Below are 26,455 nucleotides of genomic sequence, written 5' to 3'. Positions count from 1 at the left end.
TGAATTGGGCCCGGTAAACAACCGGTAGCCAGTGCAACTCCTTCAGCACTGGAGTGATGTGATCTTGCTGGCGGCTGCCTTTAATCAGACGAGCCGCCGCATTCTGTACCAGTTGCAGCTTCCGGACCATTTTCGAGGGTAACCCCACGTAGAGCGCATTACAGTAGTCTAGGCGAGAGGTGACCAGGGCATGTACCACCGGTGGGAGCAGATGGTTGGGAAGGTAGGGGTGCAGCCTCCGTATCAGATGGAGTTGATACAGCGCTGCCCGGCTCACAGCCAATACTTGAGCCTCCATGGACAGCTGGGAGTCAAGAATGACCCCCAGGCTGCGGACCTGGTCTTTCAGGGGCAATCGTACCCCATTGAGCACCAGGTCCACATCCCCCAGCCTTCCCTTGTCTCCCACAAACAGTACCTCGGTTTTGTCAGGGTTCAGCTTCAGCTTATTCCTTCCCATCCAGCCACTCACCGACTCCAGGCACTTGGACAGAGTTTCTACAGCCAACCTCGGTGAAGATTTAAATGAGAGATAGAGCTGCGTGTCATCCGCATACTGATGACACTGCAGCCCAAATCTCCTGATGATTGCCCCCAGCGGCTTTATATAGATGTTGAACAGCATCGGGGAGAGGATGGAACCCTGTGGCACCCCACAAGTGAGAGGCCAAGGATCTGAGACCTCATCCTCCAATGCCACTCTTTGGTACCTACCAGAGAGGAAGGAATGGAACCACTGCAATACAGTGCCCCCCATGCCTAACCTCTTCAGGCGGTCCAAGAGGATAACGTGGTCAACGGTATCGAAAGCCGCTGAGAGATCAAGGAGGACAAGGAAGGTGCATTCGCCCCTATCCCACACCCTCCTCATATCATCTACCAAGGCGACCAAGGCTGTTTCAGTCCCATGTCCAGGCCTGAAGCCCGATTGAAATGGATCCAGATAATCCGCTTCCTCCAAGTGCGCTTGCAACTGCTTTGCCACCACCCGCTCAACCGCCTTGCCTAAGAATGGCAAATTTGAGACTGGGCGAAAGAAAGAAAGAAAATGAAGAATTCTGTGAATATTTTTAGCATGTGACAGCAGATTTGTTGCATATGGGACTGATATATTGTGTAAAACTTTACAGAATATAAATTAGGGTGTATTGTACTTTATTTTAGTTCTGTTATAGTTGTTAGTTGTGTATAATGTAGATTATATGGTTTAGGTGTCTTCAGGAGGTTGGTCTACTGAATTTTTTCCTTTCTTTAGGGTCTCTCTTTCCTCATCACGGTACATTTGAGGTCATAAAAAACACGGACATTGATCTGGATAAAAAGATTCCTGAAGATTACTGTCCTTTGGATGTTCAAATCCCAAGTGATTTAGAGGGATCTGCCTATATCAAGGTTTGCCCTGGTTTTATTTTGGGCATTTTGTTAGTGTGTTCACTGAATACAAAATAACCTAATCATCTTCTTTTTCTTGAATTTAGGTATCTATTCAGAAACAAGCGCCTGATATAGGGGATCTTGGTACAGTAAATCTGTTTAAAAGACCTCTTCTGAAATCAAAGCCAGGTACAGTTATGATTTATACTGAAGTGTTATGTCTCAAAAGACTGTGTAATCATGTAAACTGGATAGTGCTGTGAAGCACCAACTGCTTTATGGGGCTTGAAAAAAGGGGGGGGATTCTTAAATCCTAATTCCAACTGCTATTCTATATCTGTAGCCTGCTGGTGAGGTTTGCCCAATGGTCAGGGATGATGGGAATTGTGTGGCCCTCTAGAGGTTCCTGGACCACACATTTGCCATCCCTGCCATAGTGAATGCTGTCATTCTGTGTACTGGCAAATTTCATGCTGAGATCAACTAAGGCTACTGATACTCATGTGAATGCACTGTTGTTTCTGTTGCATGGAGTCAAATGGGTGCAATAGAATATCTTTGTTGACACCCCCCCCACTTTACATTGGAAGAAACCAATTCACCTTCCATTCGAAGGGCGGAGTTTCTTTCTATACGTATACAGAAAGGCACTGAATAAAACCCTGTCGCAGAATGCAGTGGCGGAATGTGCCATCTCTTTGCACAATTATTGGTATAACAGATAGTGTGAAACAATTGGTCTGTTTTCTCCCTAAGACATTTAATTGTTAAATGACAGTTATATGACAGCCAACAAATCCCCAATATAAGGGGAGGGGAGAGAACAGAAGAAAATTCCCTAAGAATCATTAACCCTCCATATGGTGTTCCCTTCTCTGTTGTTTGGCAGCCATATATTCATTCTTGGGGATGCCACTTGTCTGATCTTTTTTTTTAAAAAAAACCCACTCTTAAAAAACAGAGATCTTCACAGGTCCAAAATTTTCAGATATATACCTGAAAATAAGTGTGTTCCTTCCCCCTTAATCCCCCAACTCTGCATAGGCAATACTGAGTATTGCCTTCAACCTGGGTATGCACATTTTATCAGCCTTTTTTGTCATTTTGGTTTTATAACGCCTTGCACACATATAAACAGAGCAGTTCCTAGTGACTTTTTACAGTTGTGTTTTTCTCTCTTCCCTTTCAGGAGCTCTCCATTGGCAAGCCAAGCTGGAGACCGCACAGAATGTCCTGCTTTGTAAAGAAATCTTTGCCCAACTCTCTCGAGAAGCTGTACAAATTAAATCTCAAATTCCCCACATAGTTGTGAAGAATCAAATAATTTCTCAGCCATTTCCAGGTAAGCATCACAGAAAGAATGAAAAGGGGGGATCTGGCAGATTTTTGCATGAATATGTATAGAGAGGAAACCTCAATGATACACTGGAAATGTGTAATTTAGCCCAATGTGTTTTAAGTTTTAAGGCTCTTTCAGGGGCACTGCTTTAATCTGTTCAAAAGATAACCAAAACAGTCTTCTGTATTGATTCAAAAGATTGTTTGCATGGACTTATTCAACTAAGTCACCGACACTTTTTCTGTTTTTGTGGGCTAATATGTTCTATATTTAATAAATCAGCAAGTACGCACATAGGACAGATGGAACGAAATATCTGGATGTGCTGGGTATGTTGCTGTAGTGTTACATGTAAAACTGAGCCATGCTTTCTCTCTGCACCATTTCACTTGTAGGCTTGCAGTTGTCTATTTCCTTGTGTCACTCTTCAGATGACAAGAAATCCCAAAAATCAGCTTCTGATAAACAGAGTCCAGAAGATCACCTCTATGTTCTAGAACATAATTTGCACCAGCTGATTAGAGAGGTAATGCCAGCCTTGTATTTAATGCCTGGTAGCCACAGGCAACAAGGAATTTCGTGCATACGAGTGGGTGGAGTGGCAGAAAACTCCCATGCTGGCATCAGAAGAAGGGGCTTCCCATTCTTTTCAGTCAGCATGAAAATATAGCGGGCTGGTGGAGGAAGGACAGAACAACGTGTTTCTTTTCCAGCCTATTTGGCTTCCATGCTAATGATAGAGGAATACTCTCCTCCATGACCAATATGGAAACCAAGTGGACTGGCAAAGAGGCACAAAATAACAATAAGCCCAATCCAGCAAGCATTGTTTCACCCAGGATCATTTCAGTGGAACCTGAGGCAGCTCATCCTGTAAGGTCAACTGAAGTGAGAAATGAATACAAAAATGGTTGCCTGGAATTTGTGTCCTTTGATTGCTGAAACCATTGTATAATTAATTCTCACCTTCATCTATTGTGGATTCTGTTTCTGGCAGCAAAAACGTTTAGACTGTCATAAATTAAGAAGCATATCCGTTGGCATAACAGCTTCTGATGGGTTGCTGAGAAGCATTTTTATTATCTCAATATAGAAACTTGCAACTTGAGGTTCTGCCTCTAATCATGTCAGAATATTATTCCCTGTGGTCTTTATTCCATTTGCCCTCCTTAATCCCCAGCGTGTGGCTGAGAAACTTCTCCCTGGGGTAAAATTGCAAATGTGTTACAAGAAGAACTAGCATCAAAACTCCAGGGGGCACTGTTCTTTTGCTATACAGAGAGAAGTCCAATTAATATGCTTGAATGTCTATGAAGTCTATGGAGACGTTTCTCAGATGTGCTTGAGGATCTAAGAAAGCTGATGGAATTAAGATGATAAATCTCGGGTGGAGTAGTTCTTTTAAGTCTTAGTCTTCTTGGAACTTCTACCTCTGAAGCTGGGGACTGTTATTTGCTTGCTGATAACCTCTAGCTCAGGGATGGGAAACCTGTGGCTGTCTGTACATTGCTGGACTATAGTTCTCTTCATCCTTTTCCATTGGTCATGCTGTCATGGGGTGATGGGAAGTGGGAGTCCAATAACATTTGGAGGGCCACAAGCTCCCCAGCCCTGTTCTAGCATGACATTGTTGAAATAGAACAGGAACTCCTGCTAAGAACTAGAGAAAAGGAAGAAGACATTAAGAAACTAGAATAGAGAGCTCTGCTCCTGGATGAGGCAGGGAAGGAGTCTCAGATGGCTGGGCTTAGTGTTGAGATCTAGGTCACGTGGTCACTTTCTATCCCAGATGGAAGGGGGCGGCAATCACTGATTGGGTGTCTGCTTCACATCAAAAAGAGAAGTAACAGGCACTGCTCCTACGAAATAAACTTTCAGGATATGTGTTCGCAGTCCTTGCCAGTATTCTTAGGCTTTACAAAACCCAGGAGAAACCTTGCTTGTTTGATACCAAATCATGGTCTCTCATGCTTGGTGTAACCCATGCCTTAGGGCCACTGTTTTGCTTTTATATTTTAACATAGTAAAAATTGATCAAGTTGTCTACAGCTCAACACACAGTTTTGCTGTGTTGGTCTTTGCACAGTTTTTGATTTGAGTCTAGAATATGCTTGTGTTCCTGGCTTCATTATAACAGCTTTTTCTCCCACAGTTTCACAAGCAGACCCTGAGCTCCACCATGATGCCACACCCAGCTAGTGCACCTTTTAGCCATAAGAGAATGAGACTGGCAGGGCCTCAGGCTTTTGATAAAAATGAGATCAATTCCTTGCAACCAAGCGAGGGGCTGCTGGAGAAGATTATAAAGCAGGCAAAACACATATTTCTCAGACGCAGGTATGCAGTCACACCTTTGGAGATCATTTCCCGAATAAGCTGAATTCATAAGTTAATTATTCTGGTTACTTCACTTGCACAGCAAGGGTTGTATCCAGTGTTTTCCGTCAGCTGATGGAAGCAGGGGAGGATTGTAAAAGGTTTTAGCATGCTCTAAGGGACAGGGGAATGGTTTGGGCAAGCTTTAAGGGGATGGTAGTGTTGGCGAGAGGAGTGGGCGGGATGGGTGAGCGAAACAAAGCGAGCAGGGGTGACAGCCCCTAGTACGATATACAGATGCCATTGATCAATGTGCTGAGTAATATGTGCTTAATACTGTCTTTAGGAATACATATAAAACATTGATGTCTACTATAAAGTTCATTTACAATTAGTCAACGTAGTCTTTAGTAGCATTTAAGATGTGACAGTACTGTAGGTCCTAAATGTTATCAGTATGAATTTACATTTATAGGCATTTATGCTGTGTGAATAATTTGATCAGACATAACTTATTATTGTTCCTCAACAATATAGAAATAGGTTATCATCAAGCCTTCTGGGATTTTATTATTTTCTTTTTCAGGACTGCTCGAACCATCGACAGTCTTGCCAGTCGTATTGAGGATCCACAAATTCAGGCCCACTGGTCAAACATCAATGATGTCTATGAATCAAGCGTCAAAGTCCTGATCACCTCTCAAGGTTATGAACAGATATGCAAGTGAGTGAAATGGGGAGAATTGTTTGTGCCTTGCTCCTTTTGTGGAATAGACGTTTGGATGTCTCAGTGAATTGCCAGATGGGGAGGTTATTGCCTGGTACCTAGAACTCAGAGGCTCAAATGCCTTTTTGAAAAAAGGAGTGCTAAGTGTGAGCTGTTCCCAGTGGTGTTTGCAAAGTTTATTTGCTGAATCACACCCATTGTGAGATTATTTCTTTATCCAAGTTTTGAATTAGTGCTTTACTCACTCTGCTTTCAGGATTGCTGTGGTATTGGTATATACTGTGGTGGCATACTGTGGCATACAGCTGTGCCCAAGCAATCATGCTCTTGACTTTTTTCAAGGGGTGGTGGTAACCACTATTCCCCAAAACTCCATTTGTGTTAATATCGTATTGCTTTCAAAGGTCCATTCAGCTGCAACTGAACATTGGTGTTGAGCAGATCAGAGTAGTACTCAGAGATGGAAGAGTAATTACGCTATCCCATCAAGAGCAAGAGCTACAAGATTTTCTCCTCTCTCAGGTAAAAGCCAGAAAATTTTCCCTCCTGGGTGGGTGTGATGGGACTTTGGATGTATGTTTTTTTTTCTTTTTAATGGAATTCCTAGGAGCTGTATATTTAATACAATTTAAGGAGTTAGGAATTCTCATGCCGCAGCAGCAAAAATTCAAATTGCAATACGATACAATAAAATACAATATAATAAATAAAAGAAGCAATAACTATACAATTAAAAAATCAATAGGTATATTTAATGTGGACATGTTGCAGACCAAATGAATGAAGCTCGTGAACCTCAGGTTGGCAGCCTCTGGTGTAGTGAATGACTGCTGTAGATTAACTGCAGATATGTAGTAATATGTTACAGTAACTCATAAAACTCATAAAACCACGCTGGAGAGTAATAATAGAGAATGTAACAAGAGCTGTGGGTGTGTGGCAGGGAAGAAACAACTGAATACACACCCATTTATTTTATTTTTTATTTCATTTTAGATGTCACAGCATCAGGTGCATGCAGTTCAGCAGCTGGCCAAAGTTATGGGATGGCATGTTCTCAGTTTCAGTAATCACGTGGGTCTAGGCCCGGTAGAGAGCATTGGCAATGCGTCAGCCATTACTGTAGCATCACCAAACGGAGACTATTCTATTTCAGGTATTGTTCTGGAAATTGAAACTAACTGCGAACTGTGTTTCCTACATGTGAACTTGAAAGAAAGGAATTACATTTACAGGAACCAACGTAGTAATTACAACTCTGTTAACTCTATGCTAAGGAACGGGAGCAGTAAAATTCTGAACCATGTAGTATGCCCAGAAACTTTTTGTGCTGGAGGCAAGACCAGAAATGTTGTGTTGGAGACAAATTATGTGACCCAGACTTAGTGGGTTGCTTGAGCATCTCATAGATAACTAAAAGGGGGAAAGGACTTAAGAGACCTGCAGCCAAATATTTAGCTAGTAAATACAATCAATATGTGAAACTCAGCTCCCTTGCACTGCAGCCTATGTCTCTGAGCTTCCTTCCAGCTTCTATTGAAATTTCCTTTATCTTTTGAAGCCTTGAAGTGCTAAAATCATAAGTAAACTTCTTACTGGTGAAGGAGTGAAAGGAAATTTGATTATGAGAAAGAGACTGCCTGGAGCAGGAGGACAAGTGTGGTGTAGTGGTTAGAGTACCACACCTGGATTTGGGACCCTAGATGCAAATTCCCACGTGGCCATGACACTCGTGGGGTGATCTTAGGGGCTGGTCACCAGTGCTTAACCTAACCAGGTAGTTACATTGATAAAATGGGCAAGAGGAGGACAGTATGTTCTGCTTTGAGCTCCTGAGAGGAAAGGCATGCTATGAATTTTCTTGTTACATGATTTTGTAACATGATTTTGTCCTGGGTTCCTTTTAACCCAAGGTGGGATATAAATTTAATTATTAATAATAATAATATAAATAAATAAATAAATAAATGGGTTGCTCTTGCACAGTTCCAGAGCTACAAACAATCCTGTTCTTGTGCATTGGCTGTAAATCCCTCTTCATTCAGTGAAGCTACTCCCAAGTAAGCACAGGATTGCAGCCTTTGAGACTTCTCAGTTCAGTTCTGTTGCCTCTGGAGTGAGCTTCCTGGGTGTCTTAAGTTCCAGAGAAGGGAAAGTAATGTTCAACTCTTTGGTAGTGCTTCTAGAATGGGAAGGGGTAAGTTATGTGCCAAACATCCTCCACATACACCACATCTCTGGTGAGACTTCACTGCCACAAGTGCAACACAAGGTCCTTATTGGACTTCTCGATTTGTATTGTCCATGGTCCACAGAGCTGTACAATTACTTTTGTGTGCTGAAGGAAGGGGCTTTGATCTTGAGCTTCTTGAAGAGCAGTCTCCCATGCTATGCTGCTTCTGAATCTTGGGTGATTTCAGAAATACTCTGTGATATATGTGTCTGCCTTTCAAAGGAAAAAAAATCCCCTGGGTGCAAGCAGACTTTGGGTGGGTCTACAGTAGCTCTTTAGATCCTGACTATTGTTGCTTTACTGCTAAAGGAAGAGAAAACACTTGACAGCAGATCAACAAGAGAAAGCTGTACTAAGGAACCATTGTCTCCCCGTCCACACTGAGAGGTCAAAATATGGCACTACGCTGTGCCACTTGAGGAGGAAGCATGGTTCCTAATAAATGTTTAAGGCACAATCATCAATACTTGATTTATACATGATTTGGTTTTATTTTTGTACTGATCTGCATATTTTGATTGTTATGTACTACCCTGGAAACACTGGGTTCAAGGGTGGAGTGCAAGTTTTATTCAAAAAAATGTAATGACAAGTTATTCATTTTCATGAATTTTTGTTTATGTGCTTGTTTTCCTGCAGTGCGTAATGGGCCAGAGAGTGGCAGCAAGATTATGGTACAGTTCCCACGCTGCCAGTGCAAAGATCTCCCCAAAAGCGATGTGCTGCAGGACAGCAAATGGAACTACCTTCGTGGCCCATTCAAAGAAGTTCAGTGGAACAAAATGGAAGGGCGCAACTTTGTATACAAAATGGAGCTCCTCATGGCTGCTTTGACCCCCTGCTCCTAGGATAGGTGATGAACCAAGGAGGACTGTTGTGTTTGTTACAAGTCTAACAAAAGGGAATGTAATTGAGAAGTGGCATGCAGGCGTAGGAAAATGTCAAAGGGGCATTTCTGCACTGTTACCTACTCCTGATGATTGAATGGATTTCCCCTACCAAGATGCATAACCAGTGAAACATGCTTCATGAATTTGACCCTTCTCTTCCTGCTGCCCCCAGTAATATCAAAGTCTTCCATTCTGGGTGCAATTTCTCCTGCAGTTGCTGAATGCTGAATTAAACCCTGCCATTTTTGAGATAATCTATTGTCTTATTTGAGTCCAAGTTCTTGACAAATACTTCATGAGTTTCATACAACAGAAATCACATTTGCACCCACATGAGGTTACGTGGACTGCTGCTTTTAGAATTGGGTTATGCCCAGATTAGCAAGGGGGACCCAGAACTCTGCCTGGAACATACAGGAAGCTTTCATGCCTTAAAATAGTTCTTTGTCATAGCTATGCTTGTTTTCGGGGTGCTCAGATGTGGTTGTGACTATTGAAAAATTGTTGAAAAGGCTTGGACTTAATTTTTGCAAGCTGAAAGATTATAAAGTAGAAGAAAACCTTTACAAGCTCTGTATTCCACCTTGTCAATGGTGAATTCAGGAGCAAGTGCTATTGAATTCAGAGGAATACATTTATATGAGATAGGGCTCTAGTGACACCTTAGTTCTAAAACCAATGAGAATGTTGGTTCTGGCAGTACCTCTTTATTAATAATGATCATAACGCATACTGTTAATTATTTCTCAGTTTTATTCCTAAAACATTCGCCAACATCCACAGGTAAAGACATTTGTGAGCACCACTTGAGTTTAACAATTCTATAGGAATACTGTTGTCATTCCAAAAATATATAAGCATAGGAAATTAAATGTAAAATATCAATGCAAGCTATGGCTAAAGGGTTGTATTTAGAGGTCAGGAGCCCAGATTAAAAGCCCCACTGAGCCACAAAGCTCACTGCCTTAACTCCACCTATCTCTCAAGATAGTTGTGAGGACAAAATGAGATGACCCCCATCTACACCATCTTGAGTGCTACAGAAATGTCAAAATAAATGGGGTGTTCATTTTGTCATCCTTGTTAGGAATAAATTTATTCTAGACCCCAAAAAGTTGCCTGGGGTTGTCAAGAGTGGTTTAAAAGAACCTACATTTCTGTCAGAACCAATGTTGCAAAGAATTCTGGACCCTAGAGAAACACAACTCAAAGTTCAGTTTCTTCCCATGAGAAATAACACCCATAGGCGCCTCTCTGGCTGGAATAATAATATCTTGGAAAGATAAAATGTATCCCAGTTGATTGTTGATAGTTTCTCTTGTCTTGCTTCATTTTTTCATACACACCCTGACATTGTAGCTAAATAGCATAACAGAACAAGAGTTCCTAAACACTTTGCTAGAATGAATCCATAGTTTTACGTCATACTGCTGACACAAGCACACTAAAGCCTCATGTTTACCTTTTCACCAAATGTCAATCTAACCCTCTTACTCGCATTTCCTCAGTTCTTATCTCATATTAAGCTGCTTAGATTGACATGTGTATGAATTATTTATCAAACTCTCGCTTTTTAGAATTATGAGAAATGTAACAAAGGATAAGAAAACGCGCTTGTTTTATTCGGTAATATTGTATTTTTATTCTATGATTTTAGTAAACATTGCATCTTGTTTTGCTTATGAAACCTATATAAATGAAGCTTTGGGCTAATAAAGTTGTTCTCTCTCCTGACAGACTGTGGTCTGTATGGTTAGAGACCCTTTCTTGATCAAGCAAGTAATTGTCTGTGTGTCTGCTTTACTTTTGGTATCTGGCGGGACCACTAACAGGTAAAATAAATTATTGAGCTTGTGTGCCTAATTAGAATTAAGGTATACGCCTGCTCACCCCCCCAGAGAAGGGAGGGGGTATTTAAATTTGTTCCTAACATCCTCTAACATTGAAAGGTTACTAAAAGAACATGAATGTCTAGGTAATAATTCAACAGTTGGTTCATTCTTTAAATAAACCATCTGTTCATCAGTAACTTTTAAATGTGGGTGCAAAATATAACCTACCGCTGGCTGTCCGCTATCTCTTTTAATTTATTTTTAAAATGAAACAAGTTAATAAATAGCTGCAGCTTTTAAAAAGTGCTTGAATTTCTTTTTCTACCTACATGAATTCAAGATGCTACACTATTGTGGGAGCATGGTTAGCACATAAAGTCCCCAATCATGTCATCTTGGTGTTTACCAATGCAAAATTAGATGTCTTAAGATCATGTAGGTTGAACAACAGAAGCATTCGGTCCCCTTGAAACATGTCCATTGTAAATGATGATACAGAAATGATGGCATCTCAAAGCCTCTCTGGATCAGCTTTCCTTTCAATTAAGCTTTGCATTTTCTGCTCCAGGAAATATCTTGCAAGAAAAGCAGCATGCAGCATATTTTACATTCTGGATGGCCGTCTCCTCGTTTACTGTTTTCCTTTTGAGGTAGAAAATTGACTTGTGCGTTTAAATCATTCGTAGTTAACACCCCACCATTTGCAGCTCAGTCTCTTCAGTTGCACTTGCTGTAAATAAAAAAAGAACATTGTTTGATAACAGTTTGACTGGAAAATAAATAAAAAATAAATATGTAGCAAAAAATAACAGCATGCAACTGGTAAGTATAGTGGAAACCGACTGAGAATGAGTAAATAAGGAATTAGTATTGCATATCCTGTGCTAAACAGGACTGTGTGCTCTGTACTATTGCCCCTGCTCCAAATCTGTTCCAAGCATTAAGATCACTGTCGGCTCTCATTTTGCCACTTTAAGGCACTAGCAACATTTTTTTTAAAAGATGAGCCATTCATTTAGTACCAAAGATGGGTGTGCATTGCATTTACAGTGTTATGGAATAGATAAGCTTATGCATGCTGTTGCTTTTCTTGCTAACTTTGCTCCCTTTCCCTGATCTGCTGTGGTGTCACAGTTCAGGGGGAATATAGGATGCTGGCTTGCAGGGAGTCAGATCACCAGTCCATCTAGCTTAGTATTTAGTGGCTGCCCAGGTGTCAGGCAGTGGCCTCTCCCAGCCTTACCTGCACCTGCCAAGGACTGTACCTAGGACCTTCTGCATGCAAAGCAGTTGCTCTACCACTGAACCCCTCCCCAAGGAAGTCAATTTAGGCAAGGGGGAGAATCAGATGAAGGGGAAGGGTCCAGGAGGAAAGCTTTAGAACCAGGGGTGGGGAAACTGTGGCCAGCCTGATGTTCCTGGACTACAGCTTTCATCATCCTTGACCATTGACCATTTTGGCTGGGACTGATGGGAACTGAAGCCTACCACATCCCTGTCTTTAAGGTAACCCACCATGATAATCCCCATTCACAGAAATTTGATAGGTAATTCGTAACATTTGTTTCATAAGCCAGAAACAAGTATTGCCCTAAAACAAGAGGTAAAGAAAGGGGGCCTGCAACATGTCAAGGGGGGGGGAGTGTAGTTTTCAATAAAGGGAGTGTGGCTCAATAGCACAGCAGCTGTTCTGCAAGCAGACTGTCCAGGTGCAATCCCCTCCCCCCCCAAAAAAACCTGCCAACAGGCAGGGGATGGGAAAGACTTCTAGCTGAGATTTTGGAGAGCGGCTGCCAGTTGGTAAATTGCCAAGTCGGGAACAATGCTGCTTTTCTTCATGGCAGGTGTTCCCAGCTGCTACTGTGATAGTTATAAAGTAAGCAGCCGCAAAGTGTGTCTCTATCTCTTTGTATTCCTGAAACCACCTGAAGATTTTTCAACCCAAATAGACCATGCAGTTTGCAAACAAGGTGGGGAGGAAGGAAAGAGAGATTGCGTGGTCTGCTTCAACAGGCTGCATACTCTGCCACTACTGGATGTCTAGTCAAGCCAGACATTTTTCTCAGATGTCCTCCTTTCAGGGACTCTTTTCCATCTTGATCTCCCTGCAAAGAAATGCCAGCCCATTGCCGCAACTGGGAAGAATGTCACGGCTGCTGCACCCTTTGTTTATACAGGACCTGGTCAGGCCTGTTGAGCCTCACCCTAGTCCTGTATGAACCCAGGACACACCCCAGAACACAACCAATATTCTTCACAGGATCGTAAGACTTTATAATGAGTCAGACCATTGGTCCATCTAGCTCAGTACTGTCTACACTGACTGGCAGCAGCATTCCAGAGTTTCAGGCAGGAATATTTCCCAGCCTTACCTGGAGATGCTGGGGATTGAACCTGGGACTTTCTGCATCCCAGGCAGATGCTCTTATCATTGAGCTACAGCTCTTCTTCTGTGACTGTTCATTGTGGGGGAAGATCCTTGCATATGGTAGTCTAGCACTTTAGGGAGAATATGCCCAGTTAGACTCTCAGAGAAGATGGCCAAGGCAGACCTTCAGGGTCAAGCTGGTAGCACTGGGTCTAGATGGTGAGGCCCTGTTTACCCAGGCATTTGATGGCTGAAGGAGACTCCTCCTGGCAACCCAGAGATCACTGGATGAAAGGATGTTTTTAAACTGCTTTTGGGATGCTTTTTTTGTTGGGTGGTGTTAAATTGTTATGTTCATGAGGAAAGGCAGGATATACATTTAATATATAATAATAATAGCAGCTTTGGGACTCAGCAACTGCTTAACCTCACTGACCTCTTGTTCTGGCCATGAGGAAGAAAAAAAGACTGGAGTCCTTCCTTTGGTGTTTTGTTTTCCAGATGCAGGGAGATACATAGCAGAGGATTTCATAGCTGTGTTATCCAACCCACAGTTTGAAGTAACTCAGTCTAGGAAAGTCTGTACCCCACACTCTTTAATCACAGAGCATGAGAGATGTTATATTATTTATTAGATTTGTTGGTTGCTTGTTACCCAAAGGTCTCCAAGTGACTTACAACATTGTTATTTTATTTTCTCCACCTTAGTCCGCTACTCTTAAAAGGGAACAGCTAATGGCTTGCCTCATAGAGTTCCTAGGAGGATGGAGCATAGGTGGGTGCCTTATACCAAGTTAGACCATTGGTTGATCTAGCTCAGCATTGACTACACCTCTGGTAGTGGCTTTCGAGTTTTTAGAAAGGGGACATACCCTAAATGTCAGGGACTGAACCTGGGATCTTCTGCATGCAAACGAGATGTTCTACCACTGAGCCACAGACTTTCCCCATGGATGGAGGAGAAGGTGTGCACAAATATTATTATAGAAGAATAGAAAATATTTTGGATGTTCCCAAGGCTATTGGAATAAAGTCAGCTTGTACTGTAACATACAGCCCTCAAAATGTATTGTTGCGCACCACCCCAATCTCTGAGTAGTGTGAGATTTCCTGGGGTTCCTGCACTTACCCAGGGTTTGGTTTCCATGGAAAGAAGGTCAGCAAAGACTATGGTGTCTTATAGGATATATGTTTTTTATTTATACATATTCACAACCTGAGCTTAAGGTGGAGGGATCACAGCACTAGCAGTCCAATAGATATTGCTTTTCCATCAGGCTTGTAGGGAGGCATCCCAAAGCCATGGTGCAGAGAACAAGTATCTCTGTGTCTCCCTATTTCCCAGCATCTCCTGACTAGACTAAAAACACAAACCTCTCCTTGGTTCTAGGATGGGGGGGGCTCTCTCCTAACAGAATTGTAAATGGCCAACATTGGCTCTATGGCAGATTCTTACACTTGTTAATGGGGGTACTTGGCAAACCTATTAGCCACTCTATTAGATTAACAAAAGGGTCTAGTATGACTAGTGGAGCAGGTTCTTCCTTTGCAGGTTGCATCTCTTACCAGGCACACAATTATAAACTAGATCAGGTCTCACAGATATCGTCCAAACCCACTCCCACAATTCTATAACAGTATTATGGAATCTTAATTGAAATCTCTCGCACGCACGCACGCACGCACAGACACACAGACACACACACACAAATCAGTCATGGCCACCAAGCATGCTCAATCTTCACTGAACTGTTTTTGTGGGTTCCCTCTTATAATTTTTTCTTCTGTACTTCTGCAAACCTTCTTCGGTGTGGATGGTGCCCTTTTGGCTACATAATGGTTGGCACACAGGAACTGAGTTCACTGTTAGTATATACAATACTTTCCACCATTTCACAAATGAAAATGGGAAGATAGGGATGCACTTGTCTCTGTTCTTACAACAACAAAAATCATCACCCAAGCTGCACTCCCTCAATACTCTGACTGTATGCTATATCCCCTATACTGCAACAGGCTGTCCTGTGCTGATTTTAAACTAGAGGATCATCATTTCCTGTAGTAGGTACAGAGTTACATATGCATTTGCAGCTGCAGGTATGTGCGACATGGCAGTGGTGCTAGGTACTTTAAAGTCATGTGCATACATCTTTATGGTTACAGATGCGCATTTGAGATGAGATGCATGCACTTCCCAGAGGTTAAATGTTCTGGGGTGGGAGCTACACTCTAAAGAACAGGAATGGGGAACTGCAAGTCCTGTAATTCCTGACCAGTTGCTATGCTGGCTGAAACTGATGGGAGTTGGAGTCCCATAACATCTGGAAGGCCACTAGTTGCGGATTCCTGCTGAAGAACAACTTCTGCAACTTGCGTCAACATTGCAACAAAAGGCACAAACAGAGATAGCCATTTATTAGGTATGGATAAGAAAGCCCAAAAAAACAGGGACTGCCCCAGTAATTAGGAGCCATTGGAGCATATGCAGTACAAAAGGTTCTTTGGTTGTATTATATGTTTTTGTAAGGATTACCTGTGAGACGGTGCCTTTCCTTCTGAAGCACCTGAATGGATTTATTGCACAGCCACATGAGGCAGACTAGAATGGCAGACACAGCTGTGAGGAAGGTGAAGAAGACGGCTACGAAATGCAAGTCTTCATAGATAATCTCTAAGGGGAGAAGGAAAACAACAGTGAAGTTTGACCCAGGGTGCATTTACACTGAAAAGAGATCACAACTCATTTAGGGGTGCCTCTAGACTGTCGCTATTCTGCAGAAGGGATTCAAGTGCATGCCCTAATACCTCAAGCTCTGCCTCTCATGAACCAACCCGGACCCTGCATTCATCACCTGAGGCCCTTCTTTGTGTGCCCCCTATGGGGGAGTTGTGGAAGATGGGAGTTGCGAACAGGCTTTCTCAGTGGTGACTCCCTGTTTGTGAAATACCCTCCCCAGGGAAGCATGCCTGGCATCATCACTCCATTTGTTTTTAGGCACCAAGCAAAAACATTTTTATTCACCCAGGCCAGCTGAATTCTCTGTTTGTTTTTAGTCAGGTGGCAATATGTTGGATCTTGGTTTTTATGTATTTTGTTAGTAATTTTGGATGTAGTTTTTTTAAAATCTGTTTTTGAGTTTCATTTTGGGGAAAGTTGACTAATATAGTAAATTATAAAATAATAAGTATTACCCATACTTTAGGTTTGTACAATTAAAGTAGATCAAAGTGCTCTGCCACCCTGGTGCAACAAAACCACTTAACCTCAAACAGAAGAATGTAAAAAAAAACACTATAGAGTATGGGGCCAGCAAACGATTAATGGTAAGATATGCGAACACCCTGCAACCAAACCTGGATGAATGCTCATGGTTGTATAACCTCCTCACAAACAAATCCAAACACATGCTCAGGAAAGGCTGGATATAATCTAACCTTCATTGCACAATCTTTGTGCAAATAAATGAGAAGGAAGGCCAAATATGCAAGTCATCTAGAGCAGAGGTTCCCAAACTGTGGTCCGTGGACCAGTGGTGGTCCACAAGCTTCAACTAGTCTGTGGCATGTGCCCATATTAAATATTCATATTGATTTTTAATTGTGTTTTTATTGCTTCGTTTATTTCTTACTTTGTATTTTATTGCATTACCATTTTAATTCTATGGGATGCAAACTGCAATACGTTAAAATACAACAGAAGAACTAAAAGAAGCAATTAAAATACAATTAAAAATCACACAACAGCTAGCACAGCACATGACAATTGCCACAACACACAGAAAAATTAAGTGGGCCTGCTGAGGCCACTGGCAATTTTCACATGGTCCATGGGGAAAAAAGGTTTGGGAAGCCCTGGTCTAGAGGGGCCCCAGCTTGAGCCAAGCTATCATTGCTTTTTTACTTCTCCGTTTCTGAATTTCCCCATCACTCCCCACCCCCACCCCTCTCCTGACTTGTCTGGAGTTTGCCGTACCTATGCAGCAGAGCGAGTGGTAGAAATGGGCTGTGCCGGGGGAGTGAAGGGAACTACATTTTGGAATGCTTTCCTATGTAAACAGAAAACTAGTGCAGCAGCTTAAGGGCTGGGTTAGAAAAGTTTGCCATTTGATGGTAGTTGCTTACTTGCAGGGAGGAGTTGGGGATTGTTACATGGGGAAAATTCAGAAATGTGACCTGGGAAATGTGACCTGCAGTGTGCTACAGCTTGCTCTTCCTCCTCAGAACTCTGCATTCTGCTGCCATGGTCTGACTTAGATCCTGGCTACACTTCACATGCGCCCCACATGAGTTTAGTCTGTTGATGTCTCCCTCAACAGGAAATACAGGAATAGACAACACACACACAGTGAAGAAAGAGCCACCAGCCACCATTCTCTATCTGTTAAAAATCTAATTTTAACAGATTTTTAATTCTCTATCTGTTGTTGGATTTTTATCCAAGTGTAATGTCTTAAGAGTTTCGAGATCAGGATAAGGAGATACAGAATGGTAATTCCTCTGAAGGCAAAAGAATATAAAAATACTGCTTTTCATCTCACAAATTTAAAAAAAACCTGAAAGACAATCAGCAAATGAACTATAATAAATGATGAACAAATATTCCACAATGACCCAACCTAATGAATTAGCTAGATAAACAAATGTCAGCTAACTGTTGCTAGTCAAGTGGCAGTTTATAGGGACATGTAGGCCTTTACGTGAACATGTGAATGATCTGTCCGTGGATAGCAAGCAGGGGTGTGAACGTAATCCCACCTACCACAACATCCCTATGTGTATTGCCCTTTCCCTTGTGTCCACAAACTCCCCATGTTGAGTAGGGAAGAGATCTGCAAAAGACTTTTACTCGTGTTCACCTGAATGTAAGTATAACATCTTGTGCGATCAGGGATCCTGCTTTTGGGGAAGATGATATAAAGAAAAGGAGGGAAACCTTTCCCACCTCATATTTTACGGTATGATCACCCCCCAAAAGTTCTGGAAATTTGCCTGCCACCTGAAAGTCTCCAAATATCCCTTCCCCCACTTTTGCATGAGTCAAATGGTCTCATGAAAGTGGGGTGGGAGCCCCTCCTAGGGGAGAGGCACATTGAAGGTACCTTGATCCATGGGTTCCATGGGGATTGCACCCAAACAGGAGTCCCAGTTACCACCACAATCAAAGCCAGTGCAGTACGTTTGACTTTATTGAGGCTTTGAACCTTGCTACAGACTCCCACTCCCTTCCCCAGGCACCAAAAGTCTAAATCCCCATACATGGATCACTACAAAAAGGCCTTCTGCCTGTACTTGTTATTTACTGGGCTCCTCTCTTGGGACAGCCCCTGTAGAAGCCCAGAGTTCCACCCGTTTCCAGAGTCTTGGTGGGGTGGGGCTAGCTCTGCTTCCCTCCTGAGTCCTGCGGCTTTCCAGTAGCCCCTTTCTCAGGGGTATGGGGCTTTGGAAGGGATAGGTCCAAAGGTCCTCTGGCTGGCCCCTTTGTAGGACACTGTAGGGTTACCCCAAGTGGCCCAGTCTCGCAGTATCCTTGCTCCTGAGGATTTGGGTAGTCAGGAATGCCTCTTCTCCAAGCCCCCTGTACCTCCTAATTGGCGGAGGATGAAACTCCAGGAGATCCTTGGGCTTGCAGCTCCTCAGGTCTCTCTGCTCATTCTCTATAAAACCCTCCCCTCTGTCTGCCAGCTCTGGGCTATTTGTGCTCAGCAGCTTCAAGAGATCTTCATCAGGCATTAGCAGCTGTTCCCTACCCTACCCCCTCTCCTGGCTTGGCAGATTGGGAGGCTGCCTTGATCCCTACAGAAGTGGAATGGGGCCTTCTTAAAGGCCTTTAGCCTGAGATGATCTCCTGTGGACCTTCACACGGGGGATGGGGATATTCAGCCCAACTTTAGCCCACTCCTGCTAAAGAGCATAAAGTGGGGCAGCTGGCATGAAACAAAATATTAAATCCTCTTATTTCATACCATAAACATTCAATAGGATGGTGCCATAGATGGTGATCCCAAACTCTTCCCTCACCGTGACTAAGTAATAACCAGAATCTCTCATGTCCACGTTCAGCAGCTGAAGAGAGCCGTTGTCATAAACGTTCACCCTGTCTAGATAGCTGCTGGATATGTTGGTGTAACTTCCTGGTTTCCACTCTGCTATTTTGGACGTGCCCCTGCTTGACGTGTGCTTCCACTCGATGACCGGGGGACTCTCACAGGTGTATGCAACCGAGAGCAAGACGTTCTGGGCCACCGTGGTGTTTACACTGGGTTGTGAGACCAGCAAGGATACTTCTCCTCCTTGGGCTGAAAAAAATCAAAGGGAAGAGTTGTTGTAAAAATCATGTCCTCTCTTTTGGACTTGTAGCAGCCTTGTCTGTAATGAGCCATTTCGCTGTCCTTGGTCTTAAGAGGCCAGCAATGTACTAGGCAATCCACTAACAATGCCCCCACTAGGGAATGATCAAATCTCTTCATGTTGGTTTCTCTCATTTTTCCAACCTTCAGTTCTCCACATTTCCATATCAGTTTGCAGGGGTGTTGTTTTTTTAAAGTCCTTCTGAAAATTTGTCCGCATTTTAGTGCAAATTTCTCCTAACGTACACGTTTGCAAAGAATGTTTTCTCTAATAGAATGCATTTTTGTATGTTACTTTCACTTATGTATGTGCACATTTTACCCTGCACATTACTTAGGTGGAGAATTGCATTGAAAAATCTGGCAACATGCATATTTCGAAGGGTGGCTGTGTTTCGGTTCACGATTCTGTCAGAAAGTGTGACTTAGGTCAGTCCACTTTAAAATGTGAACTGAATCAGATTTCTCCTCCATCCCTAAATGTCACTAAGCCAAATCCAGTACATGTTGGCAGTTGGTAAGGACCAAATCACCATGGACTGGGGACCACCATTTGCAGGTGTGTTAAAAGTACCTCTTCTTCATCACCACAACACACACTGGATGCTTGTGTGAACAGAATCTTTCCCAGGGATAATTCTCGCCCCCACCCCCTTGTGAGTTGTTTCAAGTGGAGCATGTCCCAAGGAGGTCAACCAGGATGGTGAGGGGTCTGGAAAATAAGCCAGTTGGAAAAACTGGGTATGTTTGCCCTGGAGAAGATTAAAGGGAGACATGATAGCAGTCTTCAAATATCACACAGAAGATGGAGTAGGCTTGTTCTCTGTTGCTCCAGAGGGCAGGACTAGGACCAGTGGGTGGAAATTGCAGGGAAGCAGACTTTGGCTAAACATTAGAAGGAACTGCCTAGTCGTAAGGGCTGTTTTCCCCCTAGTAGGCCAACATTGCTATCTGCCTTTGGGAGAGAGTGGGCTCTTCTTTGCTGGGGTATTTAAGAAGAAACAGGATGGCCAACAGTCAGGGATGCTGTAGTTGCATCCTATGTTATAGATTCTGCATGGAACAGGGATTGGGCTAGATGACCTCTCGGATCCCTTCCAACTCTAATCTGTGATTCTGTGGAATCTTATTTACCATTTTTATAGAAACGCAAACTGAACAAATTAAGTACAGAGACAAATCAAGCCAGTCCAAAAGTATCCACGGCACAGGAAGAGAAAACAGATTATTTTTGATGCTGTGTGTCAGCAAATAGACTGTAAACCACAGCCTTAAAATTCAAATCAATAATCAAGGCAGAAGCATAAGATAAATAGCAGAGACAAAAAATGTAGGCAGTGTTTGCCTACTAGGGGGGACAAAAATCCAAGCACAACAACAGCACAATATAAGATTAATCCTAAGTAGTGCAAAAGTATTTGAGTTATTATTTATATAGCTCTTTTAATATGTGTGTGCTTTACAGAGAAGATGATAATGTCCCTGCCCTAAGAAGCTTACAATCTAACATTTGCCACAGGAGAAACAAAAGAAAAAGGGGACAGAGATGGAGGCAGAGATTGACAGGAGAATGATTTGCAGTTTTATTTCATAAGAACATAAGAAGAACCTGTTGTATCGGCAGTGGCCCATCTAGTCCAGCATCCTGTTTTCACAGTGGCCAACCAGATGCCTATAGGAAACCCATAAACAGAACCTCTCCCCACCTAGGATTCCCAGCAACTGGTGTTCAGAGGTATATTGCCTCCAACAGTGGAGGTAGACCACAGCCACCACGGCTAGTAGCCATTGATAGCCTTATCCTCCATGAATTTGTTTAATCCTCTTTTGAAGCCAGCCCAGTTGGTGGCCATCGCTGCCTCTTGTTGGAGCGCATTCTATAGCTTAACTAAGTACTTTATATTGTCTGGCCTGAATCTTCCAACATTCAGCTTCATTGGTTGTCCACGAGTTCTAGTGTTATGAGAGAGTGTTAGGTTTGACCAGCCTTCTCTCCAGCCTGGTGCCTTTCAGATGTAGTCCAGAATGTAATTGGACTATAACTCCTATCAACCTCAGCCAGCACGGCTATGGTGGTGGAGCTGATGGGAGCTATCATCTAAAACCTCTTAAGAGCACCTGGTTGGCAAAGGCTAGGGTAGACTATGCCTACTGCAAAAAGATCTGAGCTTGTGGCAAGGCAAGCTGAGATGACAGGACACCTCTCTGTCTAAAAATATATAAAAGCTAGCAGTTATTTGGATCTGTCTCAAGCACTAATGGAAACACATTAAGGCAGAGAGCCCAAGTAAAAAAGACGGAAAGAAAGAAAGGTCTTCCTTATATGAAGCAAAAGTGGACTTTAATTTTTTATGGTGCATGGACTTATTATTAATTATATTCATATCCCATTTTCCTCCAAGGAGCTCCCAGCAGCATACATGGGACTCCCTCCTGCCATTTTATCCTCGCAACAATCTTGTGATATAGTCTAAGGTATGAAATAACTGGTCCAGGGTCACCCAGTGAGCTTTACAGCTGCCTGGTGATTTGAACCCAGGTCTCCCCAGGCCTAGTCAAACATTCTAACCACTCACCACATGCTGGCTCTCTAGGTACAGCTATGGAGGCAACCAAAGCCAAATTTATAGGGCTTCCTAATGGTTGGAGGGAATGTTCTTTTCCTCCATAGAAAATCCTCTTTATTAGGTGATTAACAATTCTACCCAGCATCAATTTAGTTGTTCTTTTTGCATCACATCTAGCCTGACAGAGAGTCCTGGTGCATCTGAAAGGTTGCTCACTACTCTTAGGATTTTCTACTTTTATCTTGATAAACATGTACTACTATTCTTGCTTAGATTTCAGCGGCCTGAATTTTTTTCTTGTTGATTTTTTTTGCTGCTGCCCAAAATTATTGATTTGCATTTTATTGCAGTGATTTATATCCCATTTGCAACATCAAAAGTAAGGCCTTGGCTCTCTGTCCATGGACACCTGCAGAATCTATTGGCAGGAAATTAGCTATTTTGCAGGTGAGAAGTGCAAGGGTATACCATAAATTTAGGTTTGCACAGTTAAAGTTGATTAAAGTATTCTTTGGCCATAGCACAACAAATCCATTTCAAAAAAGAAACAGACATTTGCAATTTGGGATGTGATGGGGAAATGCTTTGAAAAGTGTGGGATGCACAAATGAGTAAGGGGAAGACATGTAAACACAATGCAAGCAAATCAGAGGAATTCAGAATGAATCCCCATTGTTGTATAACCACCCTACAAACAAATCGGAATGAATGCTCAATAAAGGCTGGAGTCGATTCTAACCTCCGTGCAAGCTTTTTGCAAGCAAATCAGGATGAATGCTTAATAAACAGATGGTTGGGAGGAGTGCTCAGACTTGCTTGAATTGTCTCTGTTGACACTTCCAGATTATCTGCTTACTGAGCATTCATTCTGATTTGTTTGCAAGGAGGCTAGATGACGTGTCAAGCTAGTGTTATCCCACACTTTCCAGTGCATTTTTCCATCACTTTCCTTAATGCAAAAAGTCTAATCTTTGGGGGAAGAGGGTTAGTTGTGCAAGACCTCACAATCAACTCTATTTTAAAGTGTTTTAAAGTGTTTTTAGTGCTTTTATTTGCCACCCTAGGCTCCAGCTGGGAGGAAGGGCAGGATATAAATCTAATAAATAAATAAATAAATAAACTGCACAACCTGAACTTGCCAGTATATTTATCGATCATTTTATTTACTTATTGCATTTATGTCCCACCTTTTCTCCAAGGAACTCAAGGTACCATGAGGTACTGTGATGTAGGTGAGGCTGAGAGGCAGTGACTGGCCTAAGGTCACCCAGTGAGCGTGAGGACTCCAATCCTGGTCTTTCAGGCCCTAATCTAACACTCTAACCATTACACAATACTGGCTCATATATGATTGAATCCCACCCCAAAACAGTGATGGTCTGGAAGAACCCAATAATTAACTACAGGCAATTCATGTTTCCTTGGGAATGGCAAATAAGATATCAATTAGAAATATCTGGGATGGGAATTATAACTGGCAACACTCTGAGTATTGTAGTAAGAGGAGATTTCAATAACTCTCAGACAGACTGAATAAATGCATGTTCGGGTCACAACAAAGAGGTACAATTTTCAGATACCTTAAATAACTGTGCCCTAGAAGATTTGATAAATGGAACTGATCAGAGAGGCAGCCCTAGACTTAATTCTAAGTGGCGTGCCTGGGACTGGTGAGAGATGCACGTGTTGTTGAACCAAGTGGAAATTGTGACCACAACTATCAAATTTATATGCAAATACATAATTACCAGGAAAGTCCAATACAGTCACATCTTACTTCCAAATAAAGGATTGGCAAAAAGGAAACAAGAGAAAAAGTCAAGAGGGTCAAAACTCTTGAAAACACCTGGGCTTAATTCAAAACCACAATAATGGAAACTCAGCTAGAACACAGCTTGGAAAACAGTACCAAGAAGTTAAAGAGGACGACACTGTGGAAGTGAGCAGAGTCAAGGAAGCTATTAGAGGCAAGAAGGCTTCCTTCAGAAAATTGAAATCTTCTTGTCCAAATGAGAACAGGAAAGAGCACAAACTGGCAAAGGAAATGCAAGCAGGCAAAGAAAAACAAGAATTTGAGGAGCATATTACTAAAAACATCAAGGCAAATAACAACAACAATATTTAAATACATGAGAAGCAGGAAACCAGCCTGAAAGACATTTGAACTGTTGTACAACAAAGGAGTTATAGATGTGCAAAAGGAGGATAAGGTGATTGCAGAGAAGATGGATGAATTCTTTGCATCTGGCTTTACTTGGTAGAGCAGGACCTTGTGCCTCCCTCCGCTGACTTTTTCAGGAAGGGAATCTGAAGAATTTAAGTAAATCAGGGTGACAAGAAATGAAGTCGTAGGAGGCAGTTTGGAAGTTCTGGCTTGAATCCATTATAGCACTAAGTAAATTATTCCATCAGCGCAAGGATTTATGCTGGTGCAATGGAACGTTCTCTACTCTCCCTCCCCCCCCGAACCCCTTACATCTGTTCTGGGTTTCCCCCCTCTGGAGCTGATTTGAGGAGAGTGCAGGGTGAGAATGGAGGAAGGAGAGGGGCAAGTTCTGTTGTGCAAGTGTAAATCCTTGTGCTAACAGAATGAGTGCATTTGGATATTACCCTTTCTCTGCAGATTTGGATCCGCAATGACTTATTCATATGTGAAAGTCACCAGTGGATGCCATGGTCCAGGATATTTTAAGGACCTCTTGACTCCTTATATCCCAGCCCATGTTAGTTAGTTGTCCCCCATGTTACAGAGGCCTGACTGGCCTCAATCAGAAATTGGGCATTTAGGGTCTCCAGTCCCATGCTTTAGAACAGCTTCTCCAGTTGAGATTCAGCAGGCATCCTCATTTTTGACTTTCAGGTATCTCTGGAAGACTTTTTTGTGCCAACAGCCTATGCAGCTACTTAAAAACATTTTTGAGTAGCCAGTCATTTTAATGGTTGCTTTGTTTTATTATTTTTAAATGTTTTTATGTTGCTGTACACCATCCTGATGTTTTGCGAAAGGTAGGTATCTATCTACTTTTATAAGTAAAATAAATGGAGTTGTCAAATTATTGGGGAATGGCTTTAGCTCAGCGGTAGAACACATGCTTTGCATGCAGAAAGTCGCAGGCTCAGTCCCTGGTATCTCGCACTAAAAAGGAGACAGGAGATGCAAAAGACCTCTTTCTCCATGAGACCTTGGAGAGCTGCTGCCTATCAGAGCAGACAGTAGGCTAGATCACCCTTCCCCAACCAGATGCCCTTCAGATATTCTGGACTACAAATCTCATCATCCGTGACCATTGGCCGTGCTGGTTGGGGCTGATGGCCATTAAAGTCCCTGGAGGGCACCAAATTGAGGAAGTCTGGGCTAAAGGGGCACATAGATGACCTGGTATAAGGCAGCTTCCTACATGTCTGAGTTATGAACACACATGGGTGATTCAGCTCCAGAAAGGGCATTTTGATGCTTGAGGTGGAAGAGATTCCTCTTCCCTTCCACACGCAGGTATCAACCAGACTGGAGATGGAATCTTACTTCAGCACTGGCAATAGGACAGCATCCTCCGCCAGATGCTCAAAGGATTTTTCTAGTTAGCAAAGAGAGAGAGAGAGAGAGAGCACAAGTGCCAGGCTGAGTTCCTTTTCAGGCCAAGCCCAAATCTCCTAGTGAACAGGTCTTATGACCTGTTGTGCCTACTGTGGCCATTTTGGCACGTGCCCCAGGAAAAAGCCTACACTTCACAATAAAGGAGGCAAGGTGTGGAAAGCAGTGGCCAACCAGATGCCTACGGGAAGCCCGCAAGCAAGACCGGAATGCAACAGCACTCTGGTGCCACAGCCTGGGTTGAATGAAGGAAGCAAGCGGGGTTGCAGAGGAGGGGGGAGGCACTTACTCTGGAGAGCCCAGCCAGCAGTCAGGCAGAGAATCACAATCCCTAGTCGTGTATCTCGTCTGCACCTCCGCAGACAGTCGAGAGGCCTCATCAGAAAGAAGGAAACGCTTGCCGGTCTTCATTTACGCAAGTGTCTGGAGAGCCCCATGTCCGAAGTGAGGTGGGACGAGCGGGGAATCTTGACCTTCCCTCTCCTCCTCTTCCATCCGCTGCTCTTGCAAGCAGCAAACAATTAAATTCCTGAGGATAGTCTGCGTGCGCGAAGCTGGCGTCGTCAGGAGCACAGTGTTCCCTCACACTTCCCTCACAGAAAGCCAATGAACTGTGTGACGGAGTCTTGGCCTTTTGCCTCAGCTCACACACGCCCTTAAAATAAATAAATAAATGAGATATATATATATATATATATATTAAAAAAACTTCCTCGGGTATATTGATTTAGTTATACAGTTGGCTGAGGGAGAGAGGGAAAGGAGATACGAAAACAGAACAGAGCAATGTAATATTCATTCCAGGAAATGAGCCTCTCAGCCGGCTCCGCAACGTGACGAGGGGTGATGGATAATTCTGTTGGTTTCTGT

General features: G+C 42.8%; 2 protein-coding genes across 4 annotated transcripts in view; one reads left to right on the top strand and one right to left on the bottom strand.

Annotated features, from left to right (window-relative positions):
- MED17 (mediator complex subunit 17) overlaps positions 1 to 10,658 on the top strand; it is a 16,100-nt gene extending 5,442 nt beyond the window's left edge. For all 3 annotated transcript variants that reach the window (XM_061628824.1, XM_061628823.1, XM_061628826.1), the window contains exons 4-12: positions 1,256 to 1,392; positions 1,479 to 1,563; positions 2,564 to 2,716; positions 3,109 to 3,239; positions 4,866 to 5,050; positions 5,616 to 5,753; positions 6,161 to 6,278; positions 6,753 to 6,912; positions 8,629 to 10,658. In XM_061628824.1, coding sequence (XP_061484808.1) covers positions 1,256 to 1,392; positions 1,479 to 1,563; positions 2,564 to 2,716; positions 3,109 to 3,239; positions 4,866 to 5,050; positions 5,616 to 5,753; positions 6,161 to 6,278; positions 6,753 to 6,912; positions 8,629 to 8,837 — 1,316 coding nt within the window. In that variant the 3' untranslated portion in view covers positions 8,838 to 10,658. The remainder of the gene's footprint in view (positions 1 to 1,255; positions 1,393 to 1,478; positions 1,564 to 2,563; positions 2,717 to 3,108; positions 3,240 to 4,865; positions 5,051 to 5,615; positions 5,754 to 6,160; positions 6,279 to 6,752; positions 6,913 to 8,628) is intronic.
- VSTM5 (V-set and transmembrane domain containing 5) lies at positions 9,622 to 26,455 on the bottom strand. The gene is made up of 4 exons (XM_061628827.1): positions 25,875 to 26,455; positions 19,043 to 19,375; positions 15,613 to 15,750; positions 9,622 to 11,441 (listed from the first exon to the last, which is right to left on the bottom strand). The coding sequence occupies exons 1-4, from the start codon at positions 25,963 to 25,965 to the stop codon at positions 11,398 to 11,400; spliced, it is 606 nt and encodes a 201-aa protein (XP_061484811.1). The 5' UTR covers positions 25,966 to 26,455; the 3' UTR covers positions 9,622 to 11,397.

Source organism: Rhineura floridana, chromosome 5 (assembly GCF_030035675.1).
Source record: "Rhineura floridana isolate rRhiFlo1 chromosome 5, rRhiFlo1.hap2, whole genome shotgun sequence".
Taxonomy (NCBI): domain Eukaryota; kingdom Metazoa; phylum Chordata; class Lepidosauria; order Squamata; family Rhineuridae; genus Rhineura; species Rhineura floridana.
Note: the sequence above shows the minus strand (reverse complement) of the source record. Positions and strands in the feature narration are given on the sequence as shown.

Coding starts and splice junctions, on each gene's coding strand:
- VSTM5 (XM_061628827.1), bottom strand. CDS start 25,965: ATGAGGCCTCTCGACTGTCTGCGGAGGTGCAGACGAGATACACGACTA. Junction 19,376..25,874: donor TGCTGGCTGGGCTCTCCAGA/GTAAGTGCCTCC, acceptor GATTTTTTTCAG/CCCAAGGAGGAGAAGTATCC. Junction 15,751..19,042: donor CATCCTATTGAATGTTTATG/GTATGAAATAAG, acceptor TTCTCCCCTTAG/AGATTATCTATGAAGACTTG.